This window comes from Varroa jacobsoni, unplaced genomic scaffold (genome assembly GCF_002532875.2).
Source record: "Varroa jacobsoni isolate VJ856 unplaced genomic scaffold, vjacob_1.0 scaffold_1387, whole genome shotgun sequence".
Lineage (NCBI taxonomy): Eukaryota > Metazoa > Arthropoda > Arachnida > Mesostigmata > Varroidae > Varroa > Varroa jacobsoni.
Genome location: NW_019214289.1, coordinates 29,898 through 53,194, shown reverse-complemented (window position 1 = coordinate 53,194; position 23,297 = coordinate 29,898). Strand labels below are relative to the sequence as shown.

General features: G+C 39.2%; 1 protein-coding gene across 2 annotated transcripts; it reads left to right on the top strand.

The window, feature by feature from the left end:
* On the top strand, positions 1-22,999 carry LOC111269466 (uncharacterized). 2 transcript variants are annotated; one of them, XM_086972110.1, is made up of 29 exons: positions 1-355; positions 2,966-3,050; positions 3,245-3,561; positions 4,098-4,235; positions 4,970-5,143; positions 5,489-5,837; positions 5,977-6,173; positions 6,647-6,826; positions 7,676-7,805; positions 8,236-8,375; positions 8,740-8,796; positions 9,742-9,872; positions 10,414-10,656; positions 11,015-11,151; positions 12,230-12,361; positions 12,704-12,838; positions 13,992-14,070; positions 14,568-14,724; positions 14,863-15,021; positions 15,803-15,943; positions 16,303-16,879; positions 17,061-17,130; positions 17,427-17,631; positions 18,008-18,258; positions 18,798-18,979; positions 19,153-19,312; positions 20,391-20,757; positions 21,326-21,543; positions 21,860-22,999. In XM_086972110.1, the coding sequence occupies exons 1-29, from the start codon at positions 182-184 to the stop codon at positions 21,966-21,968; spliced, it is 5,394 nt and encodes a 1,797-aa protein (XP_086828236.1). In that variant the 5' UTR covers positions 1-181; the 3' UTR covers positions 21,969-22,999. The 2 variants fall into 2 exon arrangements, with proteins under 2 accessions (XP_086828236.1, XP_022704815.1); XM_022849080.2 differs by having other exon boundaries at positions 12,161-12,361.
* The last annotated feature ends 298 nt before the right edge of the window (positions 23,000-23,297 follow it).

Here is a 23,297-nt window from a genome sequence, read left to right as displayed (position 1 = left end):
TGTTGCCGCTTCAAAAAAGTATATCAAAAACGGAATCGTTTGGAAATCGCTACAATATGGAAACGATATTTGAGACGATGGCCTGCGCTAGACACCAGGTCTAGAGGAAAGCTATACACGTACAGGCCCATGTGTACAAGATACCGTTTTCCTGCGTGATATATAGCACTCTAAGCATCCAATGGCTTCAGCTGAAAGTCCAGCTGAAGTAGAAGCAGATGGTCTTGCTGCAGCGACCCTTCAAGGCGGGACTGCAGTGACCCACTCCGGAGCAGGTGTTTACCTAAATGTGTTGAATGCTGATGGCAGCGTGGGCACTCTTTTTCTCGATACGTCCCAACTCAATATTCAGCAGGTATGTTTTGCGAGTAAGTTACATAAACGTTAATTGCAAGATTTTCGTGCTTTGATTCAACATAATGTATTTGAGGTGAGCTGATATTACTTTATTAATTCATGAATTCGAGCTTTCGAAAGGTGACATGCTATATCTAATAGCGCAGAACGATGATGTTTGAGTTTTGCGTAAGAATTTCTTTCGTAGTCAGAACGATTCTTATGAATAATCATATCGACAAGATAGCTTTCGACAAATATAATTTAGTCTAGAAAAAAAACCTTTTCTATTTACTTGGAGTTGACTATGCCGATTCGAAATGAACGTGGGTGATTACAACATGTTTAGTTAAGGAATTCGGTGTCACCCACGCGTGGCCTTACATACCTTCGGATTCGCTTTCCTAAGTCGTGACGCGTTCATAGAGTTAGTCGTGCAAGCAATAGGCCTCAAGATGTTGTTTAAAGTCTTTGGCTGACACAAATGTCCCAGCAAAATAGGTCAATTAGCCTATACTGCGCTAAGTGAGGGAGTCCCAAAATACGTTTAAGCTAGACAATTATAAGCCGATTTAGTTACTACAAGTCTGCAAAAAAAATTCTATATGATGTCTATGCCGTGGGGCTATTTCGAGATCAAAGAGCCAAAAGACGGTAGCGATTCAGAGCAGGTGGATTTCTCATGGTAGACATAACTACTATTGTCTCTATGCGCCACTCTTCCGTGAGTTGCGACCAAAAGCTTCTACCGTTTAATGAAAAAAATAGGTTGTGGAAACAAGTGCGACAGACGGCCACTCTCAAAAAATAGTTTGCGCTACCGTGTTTGTTAGATCCACGGTTGAGTAGTAATATATTGTTATTACATGCGGTTTACCTAACGCTTACTTGGCTTGGAAACGGCTCCTTCCATAGACAACTAGGTCGTTAGCATACAAAACCTCCTCCACAAAGTTTCTGGGTTCTCGGATTCTCACTGGTGAATTTTTCAGAAGCGTCGCCGCCTTAAAGTCCACAACTACAACGCAATAGTAGCCGTTTGCCTAGACAAAAAATCCTTTATAAAAATCAAAAGAGCCTTACACAGCATAATGGGTGATCGGTGAAGTCGAAAGCCGTGCCGCTTGTCAGAAATGACGATTCTAAGAAACCGTGTTTTCATTGCCAGGGAAACTAGCAGTTTGAAGGACGCACTCGTTTCTGCAACGCCATGTCACAAAGTAGACAAGATAGAAATCCTTTTACATGTAGGAATGTTTAGAAATGTGGCTCTTGATCATTAGTCGGAAAGGTCGCCCCTTCAGAGACACTTACTATACAGCGCCGTCCGACAACGGGTTAGCATAAAAGCATCCTTCAGCTGCTTCTTCTTTATTTTATCCGGACACATAATCGGAGTGCAGGGTAATTGGTGTGTTCTTTAAAAGAGCCTGAACGACCTCCAACATTAAAAGTTGAATTCGATATAGTCTGACTTTTCACTAATCTAAAAAGCCGCTAAAATTATAAAAGGAGTCCCATAGTAACATATTATTCGATCCAAATGTGGAGTCAGTTACCAGTTAGCCGATGAGTATGTCGGGGGGGGGATCCGTCGGAGGAACTTATCGAACCACGTCTGCTTCTCAGTGCTGTACGTAACATAGGTCTCTCTACGAAGAGCTTTTAAGTGGGTTGCAAGAGCATTTCAGGATATATCTCTGCAAGGAGGCTGCATCCATTTTAGGCTTTCTTTGCAAGACAGCTGAGTTCGTTAAAGCACGGACGTTTCTTATTTACCAATCCCACTGTGCAAACTGCTATTGAATATGCATTGGTTGCTGCGTCTGTACGCAGACAAAATACGGCCTAGACGGCGAGCTCGTTTAAAATTTCCAGATATAAGCAGTACTGAAGTGGCTTCTTTCTCTTTTTGGAGATGACCAGGGTGCGCAGCGTTAGATCGTTTCATAGCGATGGGGACGCGAGCATGAAGATGAGCTCCTTTTCTAAGTAAATAATTACAACCAAGAAGGTCCACATTGTTTATGCATATTGGTTCAGCTTCCATCTAGGTGAGTGTGAACGGGAAATTAACAACTCAGCGGTATGCGTTGGCTAGGTTTCGTGTTATCTGTGTGCGGCTTTAGGTTGGCGTTGGTTTTATCGTGCGTTAACTAATCTCCACAGACAACGAGGGAAAATGATAGCTGCACCGCACGCAGTTTGTTTAGCAGCTTTTCAACAGGGGTGAGCGTCGGTTCTCGTCGGCTGTGAGTAGACTGCTAACACAACATTAGGCCTGTTCAGGGCAATCACATTATTTTTGACTAAGACTCTCTGAAGGTAAGCCACCCGGTACTAGTAGAAAAATGAGACTTCATCATTGGGGTGTCGTACACTACATCCTCTCTGAGCAAGGCACAGAGAATACGAAGCAGAAGCCTTTCAACATGATTGCGGTTACAGCCGTGGTCTCAATCTGTGCTAAAAATGATGGCAGTTGAGGCGTATACACAGTCCATTATGTGATCGATATTATTTTCGCATGACCTCGTTTTCCAGCTTCAAATATTTGTGATGTTGATTTAGATATTATTAAAATACCCCTGAGATGAGCATAACTCGAGACATGTTTTCACTTTGCCAGAGAGAAGAGGGATTCTTTGAGATTACTACAGCGTTGGTTGCAGCGAGCCCGGAAACAAACACTAGTAGAGCACCTGGCCGAAAAGGTAAGCGTATTATTTTATGTAAGCTTGCGGCATTACCCTATTGCGTTGTTCCTTCCATCGACTGTTCATCGGTAGAGGCTCTATTCGCTTAAATATGAAGATGTACGAACATTCTATTTATTCAAGTTTAACGAACATATAATAATAAACAACATAAAAACCAGGAACTAACAAAGCTACAATAAAAAAAAAAGACGATGCTACGCCGGTGGTGTTTGGGGCTGCTCGCAGCGGTGTTGCGATTGCGGGTGGAACCCCCGCAACTGGAACTGGTGATATCGCGACTTCCGTTGCCGACGCCACTGTTCATTCATCGACGGCAGGTGAAAGTGCTTCTGTTTCTGCAAACGGAGGTGGTGATACATCGTCTATCCGATTTATTACAGCTGGCCATTTGGAAACCCTCTCCAGTAGGAATGCAGATGCTGTTGGCAATGATGCCGATTCAACCAACATCGTGCATATTAACACGCTTAATCAGACCATTGATATTAGTGAAGAGAGAAGTCAGGTAGGTTAGCACACCTTGGGCGTTAGTATAAAATGAATCAGTTATTACATGCAGAGGGTTAAAGAACTCAAAAAAGATGGCACTAATTGACTTTGCTTTATTTTAGTCTACGGCCCGATTCAATTAGAATAGTGTACTAAATACAATATGACGTTGTGTGCGTAAACTGCCCCCTGGAATAATATACCTAGTTCATCGTACCCTACCATACAATTCTATGGACCTATATTACAGGATTGGCATATCTGTGTTATATTTATTAAGCTACTTATATTAATATAATACATCGGATTTGTTATGGTAGAGTTTGAACTATGACATGAGATATATCACACTGAGCCATACCATGACCTTCGTTTGAATACCTGTTTGGGTTATATTTTTGGTCGTAGTGCATGAAACCTTTAGTTTTAGATGGAATTTGACATATACAAACTTAGCATGCTAGGTTAAAAAAATAAAACGAAACTATCGATTATCAAGTTATTAAATGGATACAAAAAAGTTAAGGATAACTTGTTGTACGCATTTTATAGGAATTATCTGAGACGTTCCGGTGCACCATTTGTTCTCTGGAATTTTCGAGCGAATGCCGATTACAGTTACATCTTAAATCGCACTTTTGCGAAAAGCCTCACAAGTGCGATAGCTGTGAGCAGGCTTTTAATCACGAGGTAATTTAATTCACAAGTCAACAATTCTGCAGCTTTAGTCTTTCCGTCACCTAAGTTAGCATCCACTAGACGTTATCGTGGCATTCGTTTAAAAATACAGGTTTATACAAGCTACGAACTAACTTATTAAAGAAGGTGCTGCTCAGACCTTAAGCAGTGGCACCTGATTAGGGTAGCTAGCAGTAATAGTATTCCTAATGAAAAATTTGAACAATTTTAAAATTGTTCCAAAACCTTTGATTGAGGAAACCTAGGAGTATTTGGGTGACTCTGTTCTTTGGATCCACAGCGCTCGAATGACATTGTTACTAGCAAAATTCTGAAAACTCTGTGTCATGCAATAACGTGCTAAATCGGGCAACGCCCCGTAATTGAGGGATCCACAGTTTTAATTGACAGCAATCTGATTACCTCCGTTGCATGGCCAACCTAGTTTCGTTATGTTCGGAATAAAATTGTTCAGCCGTCGCTCACCGTTATCTGCTTGTAAACCTTTGTTTGAAATTGGCATGCTTATTAGTTTGACATTAAATCCACTACTAGCAGTCTTTTTCCCCGATTACATTTTTTGAGATCCACTTATATCAGACCCTTCGCCAATGAAAATCTACATTTAACTATAAAAACGATAAGGATCGATCAGTTTGTTCAGACACGGTGGAAATTAGTATACAAGAAGCATCGGTCGTTCCAGTGTTAATTGATATTATATGTCCTCTTGACGTCGTTTATAGGTCAATTTAATACTTCATCGGGCTGCAGCTCATCCAACCGCCGACTCAACTTTATCATGCCCCGTTTGCCACAAGCGTTTTCTCCGGCAGGCGTCACTGAAGTCGCATGCTAGTGTCCACCTCAAGGATGAATTCTTCGTGTGTACCCATTGTGAGGTCGAATGTGATACACAGGTAGTGTACGTTGTTCCGATAGAGTATATATCAATGGTCCTTATTCTTTGATGGAAATAGTTGGAAATTATTCTCTCTCACAGCAGTCGGCAAGCACCTTTCATTTGGCATATATCCACACACACTACGGGCATCAGGAAATCCTTTACATGTCTATATGCAGTCAGCATATTTGCCTTCACCTCTGATCGTGAAACTTCCAGGATCCATTAAATAGACTTCAAATTTCATACGAACGTATGGCCAAATAGTATAGATATGATGATGATAATAATTGGTATTCTCTGATTAGGAATAAAAATAGACATTAATCCAGCTAAAACGCTCATGTATTGTACATTTTAGGAAGAACTGAACTATCACGTCCAAATGTTGCACAGTGTACGGGATTCTGGCGAAATCAGTGGACTTCGAGGCCCCCGACTGATGCGTTGCTTCACCTGCCGAAAGTCATTCACTAATAAAGAGGAATTCGCTGCACACCGATTGCATCACCAAAAGATGAAGAGTGCGTTACGTAGCAATCGTAAGGCTGGTGGTGGGCGAGGAAGTACGACTTCAAAAAAAGAGTCCAACGAAAATAAAGCAAAAGGCCGTTTGGGGCGTGCTAACCGCCCTATGCACGAGTGTCCTACATGCTCTAAGGCTTTTTCGAAAGCATCTTTGCTCGCTCGACACGCCACTATTCATACAGGTACATGTTGTTTACGGCTAACAAGAAAAGTTAAATAGAAATTAGCCTCTGTTGCTATTACCTTTAATCAGATATTCATGCGCATGAACGTAGTGAAAAGACCCATGACTCTATCATCGTGCCATTGATGCATTGACAGGTGAAAAAAAGTATTCATGTAAGGTATGTGGACGGCGATTCACGCAGGAGGTGACGGTTCGTGCTCACATGGCAGTTCATACCGGCGAAAGGCCGTTCGAATGCCCCTTCTGCGAGGTCCGATTTTCTCAGAAATCGAATTTGAGAGCGCACGTCGCACGACTGCACCCTATGGGCAAGCCAGAGAGAAAACTTGAGGTAATCTGTAAAACACTACGGCATAGATCATTCTTAATGCTTGTTTATAAACAACGAATAATATTATTGATCTAAGGTTTTCGTGACGGCTGTATTGATTTACATGCTGCATAGAGTAGATGTAAACTTTGGTCTTTGATCTCTTGAAATATAAGGTTACAGCCAAATAATCTGAATTTGGTTGAATTATTTTTTATACCATATGAAATTGTAAAATTAGTACGGTTAATTATGTTCTTACAACCTGCAAAGAAGATTGCTTGACATCGTATCATGTTAGAAAATATGTTGGTTCGGCTGGTACGAAAAAAAATGATCGTGAGGGCATATTCGTTTAAAGCATTATTGTGGTGTTCATTGAAATGCACCATACATTGTAGCACTGACTGTTTGAAGAATTAAATGCTGGAAATTAGGGTAATGTAACGTTGCAATTTTGCTTAGTAATATCTAACGCACAAGTGCTTTTGCAGTGCCCAGTCTGTCCCTGCGTCTTTGGAACAAGTACTGCGCTAGGATGTCATATATCGAAAAGACACCAGCAGATCGCCACGACGGCAAATACTTCAGGCATCAACAGCGGGGAACCCGCTACTCCTGTTCAACGAGCCGTTCTTATACAATGCGACAACGGCCAAGGAAAAAACACTGAAGTCAGTGTACTCAGTAGTTATTTCTTAGTTAAGAAGGCTAACTTGAATAGATACGAAAGCGAAGCATGTATAGCAAACTTGTGGCTTGTTTTTAACTGATAAATCTAATTTAAATAAAATAATTACATTTCGGGTCCTTCAGTAGCTTGTAAGGTTTATTTCGAGAATGTGCCCTCCGTGCGTTTTACCGAATTGTTTTTACAGAAGAAAAGCAAATCTTCCGTATAAAATATCCCTTATACAGTTGGCTACAATGGTTGTAAGGTGAATAGGCGCCGGCGTCACAAGCATTACATTTCGAGTTCGATCCCCATCTAAGACTTCGTGTTTTCTTTTAAATTATTCAACTTCTCAGTTTACCGCGTAGCTACATTTGGTCTTCCTTAATATGATTACCCTTGTTATCCATAAAATCCTTAGCATCAGTCCTTTCCATATTACAGATATTATATTATGGCGATGTCTACAGCAGTATATTATACCATATATATTGTAGAATTGTTACTTCTTCTGGGATAATGATGCAAGCCATTGTCCAACACATTGACGTTTGTAATTGCCTTAGTTAGGGCTTCGTGATGCGCGATCTAAAGCATATCGATCCATTCTTTAGATGGCTCAAGAACTGCTATGTTATCCGTAGCGTAGCGAAAAGAATCTGTTTTCTGGCATTGTAAACCATGGAGACTTATTAGCATCTTGACTTATGCTCAATTTATAAAGCTAACATTACATATTTTCGAAAGCTTTTAGCAGAATGAGTTATACACTATAAGGTTCTGGAAAGTTGTGGTTGCGTTATTTAAGCATATTTATATATAACTATACATTTCCTTTAATGTTTGGTAGAACATCGAGAATAATCAGTTACGTGTTGTGAAAAAAGGGGAGGATAGCAGCGAAACTGGAAATAATGAGCAGGAAGAAACCGAAACGGCAGAGGATAAAACCAGAGACGGACACTCAACAACAAATTCCGGTATGGTAACAAACTCAAATATTTTCTATTTTTAATTATTTAATCTAAACCTTCACTTATACACCATCTTTGTATTTAAAATTCTATATAAATACTAACTTTTTTTATTCTTACTTACTAGAGCTAATACTTACACCCGATGAGCAGGAGGCAACATGAGGAAACGTATAAATGGGTTGATAAGCCCTTTCTGCACGAGTTTTTGATTGTACTACAATCTCTGGGCTACCTGGCACAATTAGCGCTATCGATTACACAGTGTTTTTTGATTTGCAGAGCTAAACACCTCTTTTCTTGATCAAACAAAATGCGCCTAAAACCACTGCTCATGATTTCAGCAGTAATACCCATCAATTGTTGTTTTTTACAAAAGCGATACAGGTATGTGTGTTCCAAAAAAATGCATATTTTGTTTCCCCTTTTATATTAGGTTTACGTGAAGGAGAAGAGGGGGAAGTGGAAGAAGTTGTAGAAACAGGTGATTGTGAGGGGCCTCCAAAACACTCTGAACGTGAAAAGGTTCAGACTTCTCCGAGTGCAGCGGGTTCTTATGATAACAAACAGCAGAAGGTAAGTGCTAATCACCTAACCATAGAAACCTGGGTGTGTGTGCTCCGTAGGCACGATATGTACATAAAATGCAATCCAAGCAACACTAAAAAAATCCTAAATACAGAAGCCATATACTTCCCATAACTGGTTGTGGAGGATGATGCATTTCATAGAATGGGATAAACATCCAGTAATAGGAGTATTTTCTTTAAAAGACAAATTTTAGAGGCCAAAATCGCCTAGACAACATTTTCTACCGGGGCCATCCTGTTTAATATTCAGATGTATGATGGCTGTAGTCAATGCTGTAACAACAACGTCTTTAAGTATTTTCTGTGGAGTATATATGAAATCATGAGGTGTTCAACCATTTTTATTACAGGATCAAGATGAGTGCCAAATTCGACTGGCACCCCTGACGGACGCTCACACTGGCGAGGTTAGAATAATAGTAAAAATAGTTGATTACAAACCAAATATGCGAGTATGTGGGCCTATATAGAGAAGACTGGCAACAAAGTAGTTAGCTGACATTGAACCTCTCTGTTGTCTGGAGTAACTGCATTCTAGGTTGGCTTGGTTAAGAAATCTACAGGACCTCTTAAACATATCAAATATTAGTTTCTCCTCTAATTAATACACTTTTTCTCTCTTTCTTGGTCACAATTTTTCGTTACTTGGTGAGAAAACTTTCAATCAGAATCTATGTATTCTAAATACGGTAAGTAGCACTTAAAGTAGGAATTAGTTGTACAGCAGCTTTCACGGACTTGGTAAAGATATCAGCCGACATCTTTGAGCTTGAAATAAAAGGGATATTTTGTTTGAAGACAATGAAAATATGCAGATTTTATCGTATATTTACTTTATACTTTTCCGTTTTACTTTTAGACTTACAATACGTCGGCAGTATGCTCCTGAAGCGCTTAGAGGGGCAAATTGTGTGCGTGAGTGCACAGCGGTCTAAGCATAGAATGTATCTAGATCATACCCTAAACTTACCATAGTTTTGGGGAGATTATTATCCTGAAAACTTGTTTAAGGCTTCTTCGTGGATTGTGCCGAAGCATTGTTCACTTTCCTAATGACATATTAACCTTCCAGAAAATGGATATCCTTAGATTGTTAATATTAAACAACAATCTAATTCTTTAAAGAATAAGCAACGCAAGCATATAGCGAAGACTTCTGTCTATATTTCATAATCATTTAATTCCAGATTACTTCTTTAAACCTATAGGAGACGCAATGCCAGAAATGGGTTTGCCGCCGACTTTTCTAGTTATTTTAATGAATAGTCTGAATTTGATGTATTTTTGTTCGAAAAATGAACAATTAAGTAGACAACGTTCTTACTTTTACTGTGTGTACTACGCATGCGCAGGTTTGGGAACATGTTGTGCGTCGTGCCGGTGGCAGAGCCTTTCATCAATGCATGTTTTGCTCCAGGGAGTTTCGACGACCTTCCGATCTGGTTCGGCATATTCGTATGCACACTCAGAGTCGACCATTCAAGTAGGTTTCATATTTAATTATGGCTAAGGCTATTTAAAATCCCTTTTGAAGCTTATGATGTTAAGTGAACCTAATTGTTGCGTTGACTCGCTTATTCAATTTGCGTTAATTAACTTACTCAGTTATTAGATTATTATTTTACCTATCGGTCGTTCTAAACCTACGTGCTTCGTGTCGGTTCCGACCCAATTATCTGTTGATATAGAAGAAGCTGCTCTAAAAAAAACTGGCAACATGCTTCGTTATTCTGGCCAATTAGAAACAATGCATATAATTTAAAGTCCATTCTATGTCTGCGCGGTGTGGTGTAATTCGAAATTATTCGGACACAGCAGTAGCACCACACTCTAGGAGTGCCATGACAAACGGTAACTCAAAGTATTTCTGGAAGAATGACAACCTAGGAAATGTACATATACCTAACCTTACATAGATATCGACGAGGATGATGCTCAAATATAGCACTAGTAACACTAATTTCTGTTATGAATAAACACTGAGCTAATTCAACATTAGTCCTTTTTGTTGGGCCCTGATTTAGGTGTCATGAGTGCCTTCGCACATTTTCGCTAAAATCGTCTCTCAGTGCCCATATGCGCATTCATGGAGATTCGTCAAAGGCTGCCGCTGGAACAGCCTCAGTTCCAACTGAAGTCGGAGGATTTGAAGAAGGTCGCACAGTGCAATGTCCTTTTTGCCCTCGATCATTCCGATCTGAACAGGGCTGCAAAACGCATATGGCAGTTCACGGAGTTGCAGCTGCCAAGATCTATACGCAGTATAGGTAATGTTACATATACCTCTTCCTATACTGAACATTTCTTGAACGAGTTTATTAGCCATAATAAAGAAGAACATAACTTTGAAAGGGGACGAAATTTAAACCAGACTGTACTGATGCAGTGGGTACTGAAATGTGTTTTCTGTACTGGAAAATTCTATGAAATGTCGCAACTGTAAACATGGTGTGTAACCAAGCGGTTGCTTTCAAACATAGTATTATAGAATTGTACTTCTGTTAATCATTAAAATGGACTTCAGATGGTTTGACGCACAAGTACTCCAACGTTGCTTGGTAGAACGTGGGCTAAATAATTGCGAGCTATCATATCAAGCTAATTCTGTTGTCCGTCACTTGGTAGGTGTCGTCAATGCGAAACTCTGGTTTTCGAGAGCAAAGACATGTTGGCGGTCCACGTTCAAGAAGCACATGGCGAACTTCTAGTCGAAAGCACAGAGCTGTTGCCCATGCAGGAACCAATTATGATCTCTGAAACAGGTTAGCTTTGAATACAGCACTATATGCTCATTAACACAAAACTAGCGATAGGAGCAATATGCAAGTAGAAAACTGGATACATAGCGAAATTTTAGCTCTTATTAAATCACCAAACGAGTTATGACTTGGTTGCTTAGTGAAAACATACCCGCTAACGAGAATCACAGACATAAATAGAAAACCTTTGCTATCTGACGTAGAAACATGGTAATACTTATAGATGGAATAGCTTTGACGCTTTCAAAACTGATCAAGTTTATGGGGATCGAGGGCTATAGCGAAACTCTGAAATGGGCACAATCATACAAAACAATTTAATTTTCTATTTTAACGCTCTACTTTTTTAAAGTCGACGCGCAAGCATCTTCAGCTATATTTTACAGTCTCCTTATATAGTTTATAAAATCATACTTGATCGAAGTCGATGTAATTACTGTATAGCATAAAAAGTAAAAGTTATCGTTACATCCTCGCTGACTTTCAGTAAGCTGTTCTTCTAATACGTTTTTTAAAAAAGTTTTTTATGTATGTGCATATGTACTTATGCCACATTTAAGTCGTAACAACAAAGATAATTATCGGATGAATCAAGGTTATGATTGAAACCGTTCAGACTTTTTGACCTAATCGTCCTGCTTTCCCAAGAAGTCGCTTGTGGTTGTCGTCCCCATTGTTATTGTATAATATATCTAGTTTATTTTTACCATAAAACATTGTTTGAGAACGGTTTTTTAGGTTAGAGTCCTAACAAAAAAAACTGCGTGTATTCATTCAACAATCTAATGATCCATTGTTCTTATTGCTTTCATTATGGTAAAGTATGCTTTTACATATTTCAATCATTTGACTATCGTTGAACTTGTAACTGTATCATAAGATTTTCCGAACTATTTTCGTCGTATTGGATCATAAGAACTAGCTTTGTCTCAATGATTCTTGCATGAGTAGTATTTGGTCTGCGTTATTGCAAATGTTCCGACCAGAGTTTTTGATTTTGACTCGTATCTAGTGATCACACAGTCCAACGCTGGAACAATTGAGTTAGAAGATACTAGCGGCATTGTTGGCCCTTTATTAGATGGGGTTTCGTCAACAGCTGTAGAAGCCGGAGTTACTTCTACGGAGGGTCGCCGACCTTTTTCATGTGATATCTGCGGATACAAATTTAAGAAGTCCTCGCATCTTAAACAACATCTTCGTTCTCATACCGGTAACGTTTCCGTTAGTTAATCTTATAAAAATTCACAGTAAGTTAGTCTTACTCGTATATAAGACAATGTGATTCATTTTGCTTCATTCATTCATTCAACTTGCTCCCCATAGGGCCGTAAACTGTAAGCTTTTTGTAAAACGTAGTGCCTAAAATTATTATTAAGCAATAAGTGTGGGTAGTTTGTAGTCAAATTCTGTAATGATGTGTAAAAACTTTTCAATTTTTAAAAGTACGAGATCTACCTTCTAGCTATTTTATCCTAGCAGTAAATCCTTGTAGTTGCATACTTTATTTATTGCCATTGCCAACAATGAATTGTTGTTATCATCACATCCTTAGGTGAGAAGCCGTTTCGATGCGGAGAATGTCTCAAATCATTTACTTCGCGCTCTATATTGAAAGCACATATTCGAACACACAGTGGACTAAAAGAGTTTCATTGTCCAAAGTGCTCAGCATCGTTTACCACCCGAGGTAAGGCTTACGCAGAAGTAGGTTGCAATAAGGTCAATGATATTTGTATCAGGTCATCAATTAAATCCGTGCGAATTTATTTTCACCTCGTTGGCTTTCCTTGAGAGAAAAAAATTGCATGAAAAAAAAGCACCTAAAGGGATATCCGCTAGCGTCGCGTTCGTTCGAATTCTAGTTGTCTGCTAGCATACGGTCTTCTTCTCCAAAATAAGGTAGATCAACCTTTTATGAGTACGAACTAGTAGAGATGTAAGGAAGATCTTCTATAAAAAGAACAAGCAAAAAAGGTAGAGCGTAGAGCATGCAGTCATTGAGCGTGCTAGGAAATTTCCCGTGAAACGGACCAAAAACATGAGAAATCCGCATTAAATTCTTTGCTTGCTCAATGTTTTTGTCGTAGAAAAATGTGACAAACAAAGATTTTATACAAAGTTTATTAATCGACATCGATAGTAGCGTTATCTGGTGACGGATTCGAATTTGCCGAATCTTCTGGTAATAGAGATATTAACTGAAAATATAATACCTATAGACACTTAGTGGCGCTATCTGTTACAGTCGTACAATAAAAAAGAATTAATTTACCTTTTACACTTTGTCAGTGTAATTCGTCGTGCTGTACAAATCCTTTACAATTGAATGAAAAATAAGAGAGTTCAGTCTTATTTGTATAGAGAGCTTTTCTAGCTTTTATAACACAGTGCGAGTTAAGCAGTTTTGCAAGCTTTGTTGACACAAAACGAGCTGAATGGCAAAGCTTTGGGAGCGACTAGGAAGACTGAACTGAAGAAAAGTCGATGATATCGAAGTTTGGCGTGTGAGATCCATCGCCTACTTCCCGTAGAGGGTGATAATTCTTGTACACAAATAAAACAAATGTCGGGTTTTAGTCCGCATTTTCTTGATGAACTTTTTTTTTTGCTTTGTTTAAGTAATAGCGCGTATGTCGTCTGTTCATGGTTTCACAGTGGGAATAAACCACAGTATACATTCGTGGATTTGTTTCACGACGGTAGCCTTAGTCATCCGTTATAGAAGGTTGAGACGTGAAAGTTTACAGAGAACGATGAATCATACTATGTATCGCTTTGATTTTTGATCATCTTTGACAACTACGACTGTCGCGTATGTGCACGACTTGAATCTTTCCCAGGTTCACTGCGCCGGCACCAAGAAAGCCATAAGGAAAGCAGCGCTACTGCTGAAGGCGAAGAAGAACCGGAAGAAAATGGGTAAGTCAGAACGTCATTTTATATGCGGTATATTGAAAAACAATCATCTAAATGCACATCAAATTGCGATGATGTCCTAATATTCGCTACTAGACATTTCTCTGTGGAGTATTTTTTTGAAGAGATGAACGTGCGATAATGTTTTTGGGGAGGGCCAGAGGGCGTCTAGCGCTTTAATCGACAGCACAATTATTGTAAGACCGTGTTCGCAGACAATCATGGTTGAAGAACAGAGACAAGGTTTAGATGTAGTGATGTCGCTGAACCGAGTCCAGTCATCTGAAACAGAGCCTCACATTGCTTCGGGATCTAGCGAATTGTGTCGAGCCGATAATGTATTTTGAATCGACCTCGAGACTACAAAGAGAGAGAGAGAGAAGTCTTCTTTAAGTTGGTAATGCTTTTTGCTAAACAGGAACTGTGATGTAAAGATGGTGGCTTATACGGAAAATTAGTAAGCAAAGCAGAACAAACAGAAATCTTTGTGTCATTCACAGTTTGGGGCAACGTACCGGAGGAAGAGAAAATACTGGCTCTGAATGTAGCTTTGCCGAATCAACAGTTGGAAAGGACTCTCGGGCTTATGTTTGTCCCTACTGTGAAAAACGATTTCGTAACAACGGAGCTGCTCGCAAACACATCGCAGCTAGTCATGTAAGCTAATAGTTATTTACTTTTAAGGTTAATTATCCGTGATATTTTGATAACCTTTACAAGCAGACTGTAAACAAGTGGATGCTTTGGTTTTTTTTTTACATATGATTATTTGACAACTTTGCTTGCGCGTTCTAGTCCACAGAATCAACAATCCATGTGTTTCGAGAAGGGGCGCTTCGTGATCGTATCATCCAGGAAGGAGGGCAGGAGGACGAACACGATGCGGGTATCGAGGAGTCCGCAGCTGCACTGGATATTCAAGGAGATCCACAGGCTAAACAACAAATTTTACAGGTTCTTGAAAGTTCAGTTGTTCAGTTACTTTATTTCAATACAGAAATTCACAATACACCTAAAAAGGATTTCATTTTTTAGCACAGAAACGTTTTTAAAGGTACTTAGTACATGAAAAGTATTATCATTTATTCATCAGGCAACGCATTAGTACCCATAAAATCAGTAAGTAACGCGGTCCATAAGCAAAACCACAAGACAAAATGTTTTTATTATTTAAGACGTTCTTATATCGTCTATATCAATAGTTAAGTTCATGACATCTCTTTGTATTAACCGCTACTTTCTTGGTGGCAGAAAAAGCGTCAGCAGTATCCAAGTCGATCATTGAGAGGAGGAGAGGATAATGTCTGTTACAAAGCAATCCCTAAATGGTTGGAGCTTAATATACGATAATAATGTTATTCATTTAAAGGATATAATTTTTTCAGTACGTATATTTGAAGTAACTAAATTTACTAATGTATACCCATATTTGTACAAGGCCCTAAGCCTTTGAATATGCTTCTTCCCTTTCTATTATAGTATATTAAATACGCGATCTATTCTTTTATTCAATCCCGCTTTGTAAGTCATCCACTGCAAATTTTAACGTACTGTTATTTAAAATGCCACACTTATTTGGTATTTCTCGTTTATTAAAATTGAAATAAAAGTGAATCTGCTAGGATGTAAATCAGCTATCCAGCGTTGATAATAGTTTAGCTTTCCGGACGTTTGCACAAACAGATAGAGGTTTGTAGTTGTTCATGGCTGATTTTTAGTGTAAATTTCGATTAAGGCAAGTCAAAGTTCGCCGATGGTCTCAGAGACGTCCGGAACCGTTCAGCAATCAACAGGTAGCACACAAATTCGCCGAGGGTGCGACTCCGTCGTCCAGTTGCATATTATTGCTGATCCTGATAATCCACCAACTCATCAGGTGATTCTAATTCAATAAATATTATTGTTAACGACTGATGTTTTGCTCTATATTTATAAAGGGACACCGATATAACTCTAGTTGAACAGATGGGACTTAAGATCGTTTCAATATAAACAATCTCATTAGGACCATCTAAGCCACCCTATAAATTATGTAGACATTAAATGTAACGTTATAATATTAAATCATAAAGAAAAGATTGCCACATAATTTCGAAGTGAAAGTTAATTCAAGACAAACTTAATTTCTGAATTTTACATTCCTTTTAGGCCAGTTATTCCTGCCGTTAAGATAATATGTTAAACGCAATAAGTATTACTAGTAAATTATTGCCTGTTTATTGGTTGATGGTACAGGTTCCAGGCAAAGAGCTGTTTGGTCTTTCAGCGCTAGGTCCAAGTGGCACCCTTATCCAGCTCGTTAGTCGAGGCGATGACGGAACTCAAGTTTTGACGGATGCTTCCGGATCGACTATCGTCAGGACCATGACTGGGGATCTTGCTGCTTTAGACCAATTACCTCTTGTTAGCTCAAGTGCCTCTGGCAGTCCAGGGGGCACAAGGCTAACCTTGGCTGGGGTTACCGATACCGGGCTTCCTGCAGAGTCGTTTACCATTCCCTCTGAGGGGATCGATGTGAGCACTCTGGCCTCACAGCTCGGAACCACCGAAGAAACCATCACCCTTTTACTGCAGCAGAACAATGTAATTGATAATAACGTTCACACCAGCAGAACAACAGATCATGACGACAGCAACGATTATCATCAGTATCATGGCAGTAATGAACAACGGCAAAGCGGTGGTGATCAATTAAGTCAGGAGGAGGGTAACCCTGGAAATCCTTCAAATAAAATAGAGGATTGCAGGCCACAAGATGATTTACACCAAGAAGTTTTGATCACAGACAAAGATGTTCCTAGTATCGACAATGGTGAGAAATTAAACGCAGACGTTGCTTGACACTGATCGATTTAGTGGGACTTGCTATCTGTCATCATAGTTATGGGTGAACAGCCTATTTCACGTATTATTCGTTTTCGACCCGCTACAGCACAAACAGATACCGTCGCTATGCTGAGGCCGTCTTCAACAGAGTCTTTTCTTTATTGCAGATGTTCCCACTGAAAATGCGCAGACCAGCAATGGTATACCGGCAGCAAGCGACGGAATCATCAACTACAGGTAAAAACATGTTATTAATCGAACGGCTCCAAGTGTGGAAATTTATCTGTGAAAGAATTATTCTTAACACTTACACTTAGCACGAACACATGTGCGAATATCTTTATCTATGATAAATAGATTTTCGGTACAATCATTAGTTAAATATCTTCCCAAAATACATTTAACATATATTGGTGCTGTTAAGCGGGTAGCATTAGATCACACAATGTTTCCAAAAGCGTTCACTTTTCTGATATGCCCTGCCTACATTCTGACATAATTCCGCTGCCATACATTTCGATAAAAACTGACAGGTGTAGTGGCTGTGGGAAAATATTTGACTCTTCGAGACATTTGGTAGCCCATTTGCGCTGTTGTCAAGGAGATATTTCATCGGGTGAACTTGCGGAAGGTCAAAGCCCTGATACAATGATCGATGAGCCCGCCTTCACCGTACTGACGTGTCTCAACTGTGGTGCCGAAGCTAATGATGAGTCAGCACTTCGCGATCATGTAAAGGTGGGTCGTTACTGATTCACTATGTTGATACCTCTCTGTTGTTCCTAATAAACCTAACATTTTTATACGAATTGCGGAAAACATTTGTCATTATCATTCATGCTTTATTTAAAGATAGTTCACCTTAGTCTGGTGTTCCAACCTAATATGTCTAACTGATATAAAAATTATGTTTATTTTATTTGCTTATATATATATATATATGAGGCAGCGCACAAGAATGCTATAAACAAGATTAATTGATATTCTTCACATATAGATAATTGCATTTCGATAGTACCTGTATTAACAATTCAAGTTACTGAATATGCATTGGTATTCCTAATCGTAAAGATATTTATGGTAAGAAAAAATATCTATTCATTTCTATTTACAGAAGGAACATGGCGTTGCGGCTCTTCGAAATTTGGCACGTCAGCTTGCCCGTGAGAAGGCACGACCCAAGGGCAGTCGCGGGCGTTCCAATCGAGAGAGCGGTGCGCGAAGTGCCTCCGGGAATACGGCGGTTGCAGAGGGAATTCAACTGATTCAGATTGAGGCTACTGAAGAATTAGCCAAGAAAAATCCTCGTGAAACCACATCACTTTTTGAACGAGCCCTTATTGCCAGCGCCAACGATGTGAAACGGTATACTTTTCTGCCATTTTGTTTAAGACGCTTCAGGTGTGCAATAAAATTTTTGGGGACGAACAAAGTTAGTTTTCCTGCATTCATAGCGACTGATGTGGTTCTAGTGATCTGTGTTGAGGCTAACACAATTAAAGCCACTAGATTACCATTGAAGTTAACTTTAACTACTTAAAGATTTTGGTAGCGTTTGTCCTTTTGATCCTGATTACTTAGGACCATTTACGAGTCGGGATGATTTCGGTGATTCTCACGATAGTCCATCTGGTTTGACTTTAACTCTGAACACTAATTATGTTTTAGGTTAATATTTTATGCGTCCTTTGAATTAACTGCGCTTAGTTTTCATTTCGTCGACCGTCTTGAATGTATGAATAATTGCGCTATGCACCAGTAGTCAATTAGGGCGAAGTCTCAGTGATGAAATCATTTCAACAATAGCCGTAGTCTTCTTGATATGAATGGCTGCTCGTTTTGAAACTAATTTTTTTCTAAAACCCAGGTCCTTTTAATTACACAAATGGCGGTCAATTTTTCAGCACCCACCTTCTAGGAGAGGAGAGTCGACGGTCGTCGGCAATGATTGTCCCAGGTCAGCACTTACACAGATGCTCTGACTGCGGAAGGGGGTTTAAGAAGAATTCTGACCTTATCCGGCATATGAGAACACATACCGGGGAACGGCCATATTCATGTAGCATATGTGGAAAGGCCTTCACAGGTAAGCTTGAACGTTATACTGTGTGTAATAATCCTGGTAATAGTCGCTATTTAAACGATCTATGTTTATAGCGGGTGTAGGCATATACTGAACTGATGAAAAATTTAAGTAAGTATACATGGTATGGCATCGTAACTTTCCGGTCACTTAGAGCTTTGCTTAATTTCTTTCAGTCAAATCATCATTGGACGTGCACACACGAACACATTCAGGCCTACGTCAATACCCGTGTGAGGTTTGTTCGCGAGGGTTTGCTACAATGGGATCATTAATCGTTCACATGCGACTCCATACTGGGGCACGGCCGTTCGCCTGTTCCTTCTGTCCTGCGAGGTACAAACAAGAGTAGTTTTAAAATCAGCAGCACTTTGTAGCTTTGATCCTCGGAAAATTTGCTGTGCTTAGAAAAGCACAGGCTTATGCTGAGGTTGGCTACAGACGTATATTTCTTCACATTCTGCCCTGCAGTGATATGGAAACTAGTAATCAACGCATATAGGCAGCAGTTTAGGTAGTCTTTTTTTGACGCCCTTGAAATCCTCCCTGTGAGGATGAACTCACATTTCAATACATTCTGTTATATGTTTATACAGTTAGAGAAGCTACAGCATTTCGGAATTATGTACCTATGGAGAATATTTGGTTGTAATTTTTGAGTCACTTTCAAAAAGAAGATGTGCTTAAATTGGAGATTGTCTCTGAAAAGAAAGCCTTGATAGTAGAATAGGTATTTAAATGTCAAACATGAGCTCGTGGATCAGAGTTCGATTATCGATGTAAGAGGCATTCACTCCGCACTTAACTTGTTGATATCTAAATGCTTCTGCAAGGTTGAGCTCGCTTAGTTTTCGACCTTGTGGTGGTCTTTGCAATCTTACCAGCTTTAATTCTTCTTTCTGCGAAGATTAGTTATAAGCTTTCTGCAGTGTATCTGGACATGGTTTTATACTGTGGATTCATTGATTTAATTCTGACAAATGTTGTCCTGTAGCAAGCAGGAACTTTGTATTACGCATTTATTTACATACATGATTCACGTGTGCTATACGATGCGTACAAATAGGGTGTAATTCAGCTCTAACTATGTTTGTTGATCGAAACAGTGGTGGGCGGTTATGTCACAACACCCCTCCTACCCTTTTTCTATAACGGCTTGAGTGTCCGGAACCGATGTATTAGCTTAAATATCAGTTATGGGCTCATCTTTATATTGGGAGCATATGAAGAAAAAAGATTCGTTGTTAAATTGTTTAGGATGCATAAGTTATAGCCAATTTATTGCTTCAGTGGAGGTAGATCCATAAAAGTCGTGAAGCGACTTCTGTAAAGCCTATCTGGCTGAGCATAATATTAAACATCGTAAACTTCCAATAGTAATCTTCTCAATCAATATATCAATTCTGTTCCATAGATTCCGTACATCTGGCCATCGAAAAATGCATTTGCGGCAGCACTTGTCGTCCGATAATCCATCACTTAAGACTCAACGCATAAGTCCACAGGAGAACACATCGCCAGTGCCTAATGCTGCGCCACAAGTGGGAGTTGGCTCTACGACAGTACAACTACAAATGACGACCACTGACGGAGGCTCGTTTATGGCTGCGGAAAATGCGACTGACTCCGGTAGACGCTTCATTGCGATCAATCCAGATAGTAATGAAGAATACGAATTACTCGAGTTAGAGGAATTACTGGCTGCGAATCCTGCGTTAGCTGAGCAGCTACAACAGCAGGGAACGCTCAGTCTCGCTCTGAATGCAGCTCCCGGAGAACAGGTATACTAATGCGACTACAAATTGTGATAATTCACATGCGTTCACCTGTATCTGCAAAGCTCGAAATTGAAGTTTTAACTTCGGTGTATGATGTGTGCAACAAAACCGGAACGCCTTGAATTTCCCGTTCCGATATATACGAGTATTAAAATGTAGAATTTTTTTATATAGATAGATGGAATATAGATAGTAGCTTGGCATATATAACGTGTCTAAGAATCACTTACGGATGAACCAACCGACCGAGCTGACATGTCTAAGCTTTAGATTTAATATTAAAATGTATTAAAAAATATTAAAAAAAAATCGGCAAAGAGAAAATTTACTGTTATATTAAATTGACTATTACGTTTTATAGCCTATAGCGTCACATAGCAATAGACCTTTACAAGTGCAAGCCGTCGAGAAAATTCTTATCCTTATTTTGATGTGTAATCATCTTAGTGTTAATTTGTTAGTACACTATTTATGCGCAAGCTAATTTAAAAAATTGTATCCATAAGATCGGAGCTAACATTGTGTGATAGTGAATAAATAACATTGTTTTTTAATATAATATTAACTATAGGAAATGATGTTCGAACGCGATCAGTCTGTTAATTCGAATCCGACCGCTGGTGCGTTCATTGAATCGTCGGTAACGATGCCGTCAGTTGTATTACTACAATGCTCACAACCTAACTGCTCTGCAGCTTTTACAAAGGACTCGATGCTCCAGCGTCATCTAGTAACCAAACACGGAGCAAAGAAGCAAGCGCCCTTGACGGCTGCCGCCACACTAGTCAGGTAACAGATTTTACGTACTTTGAAAACAATAACACGATCTGAAGGGTAGGAGTGGGTAAGAGTAACTAAGACAGAAAACGGTATTCTGTATTATACCATCTTTCGATGGATAGTTAAATATATAGTTTGTTGCCCGCTGTGAAAGTGTTAGATCGACATTGACATAGACTTGGTTGATTTACAGAATAAATATAATGCTTGCTACGAAGATATCTAACATGCTGTTTGAAGTGAAATGAATACATGGTTGCATATGGCCGCATCGTTCCGTCCATAAGGCACAATGTTTGGTTTTCTAACGGTTATTATTTGACAGGTACAAGTGCGGTGTTTGCAACCAGTCTTTTGGCACTCAGCAAGAGACGGTGGACCACATGCGAAATGAACACGGTGTCCTTGCAGCTACGGAAACTCAAGCGGAGTAAATGGGAAACAAAGCATATAAAGACACTGCACATTCCCCCCTGAAACTCACAATTGAAATAAATAATACATTTTTCGTAATCCGCCGACAAGCCATTTTACGCAAAGTTTTGATGCCAACAATCTTATTCTACTAAGCCTCAGTCCGTAATATATGCACTTAATATAATAAGAGATACGATAATGTATCTCTTATGTACGACAATCGGCTGTATTAAGTATATTATTCGTAGTAGGGTATTAAGTATATGGAATACTTATTAATGTTACAACCGATTGTCGTAACCGATAGAAGGCATAAGAAAGGATCGAAAAGTTTGTATAACATATATATATATATATATACATCTTTATATAAGCAAAGTCGAATTGTAAATAAATCGGTGATAGAATTTGTCGTCGCAAGGGAGAAAGGTAGGGTCAATTATGTTAGAAATAGCATTTATTTGGAGTATTGAACTGAAGTACATGTTGTTTAAGTTACTGTTTTTGTTTCACCTTCATCTTTTGCTAGCATTCACTGATCAGCTGTCATTAACGTTACATTATCACGGCCCCGCTCCTACCGCGTCTATTCAGCTGCCGTCAGACAGAACGCGCTTGGCATTAACAAACTGTCTGGGACGCACTTTCCGTTGTGAATGATTACAGCCAAACAGATGCATCTGAGGTGATTTATTTAAGTTTATAAATTATGTCAGGGATCTGAAGCGTAGGGATGCTCTAAATCGACTAAGAATATTACCAGTATTTTAACAGCTCTATGGAGATGGCTGCAGGACAATGAAATTGAACGGCCATATCTCATTGCTCCTATGGTCATGACTGGAAAAGCAAAAGTTGTTGAACGCTTTAGGCCCGAAATAAGCCAAGTGTAATCCTTGTCTAAATGATGGAAAGTCTAAAATATTCATTTTCAAAGAAATATACGTTATGTAGCGAGTTTCAATGTCGGGACGAACAGCTCGATGAACTACACTTACCTCATTTTCTTTCATTCATTTATGTATAAATGAATAAAGCCATTAGATAAGTGATTGTCTTTTTTGTGCCTGATTTACCTGTCAGCAGCTAGATATGATTCATCTTCGGTTTTCAGAATCCTTCAGTGTGATAAGTTTTGTGTAATTAAGCCAACAGATATTCATTGTAAACCGGTGTCCGTATTTTGTTTCCAAGAATACTATTTATTTAGCTGAGTGATGAATGAAGTAGCCGGGCTAGCATCAGTAATATCTAATATTTTTAAATGACAACTTTACCTCTTTACGTTCCAGCTCCGAAACATTTCGGGCACCTGGGTTATTTTTTCTTAAGTAGTTGGCTACAGA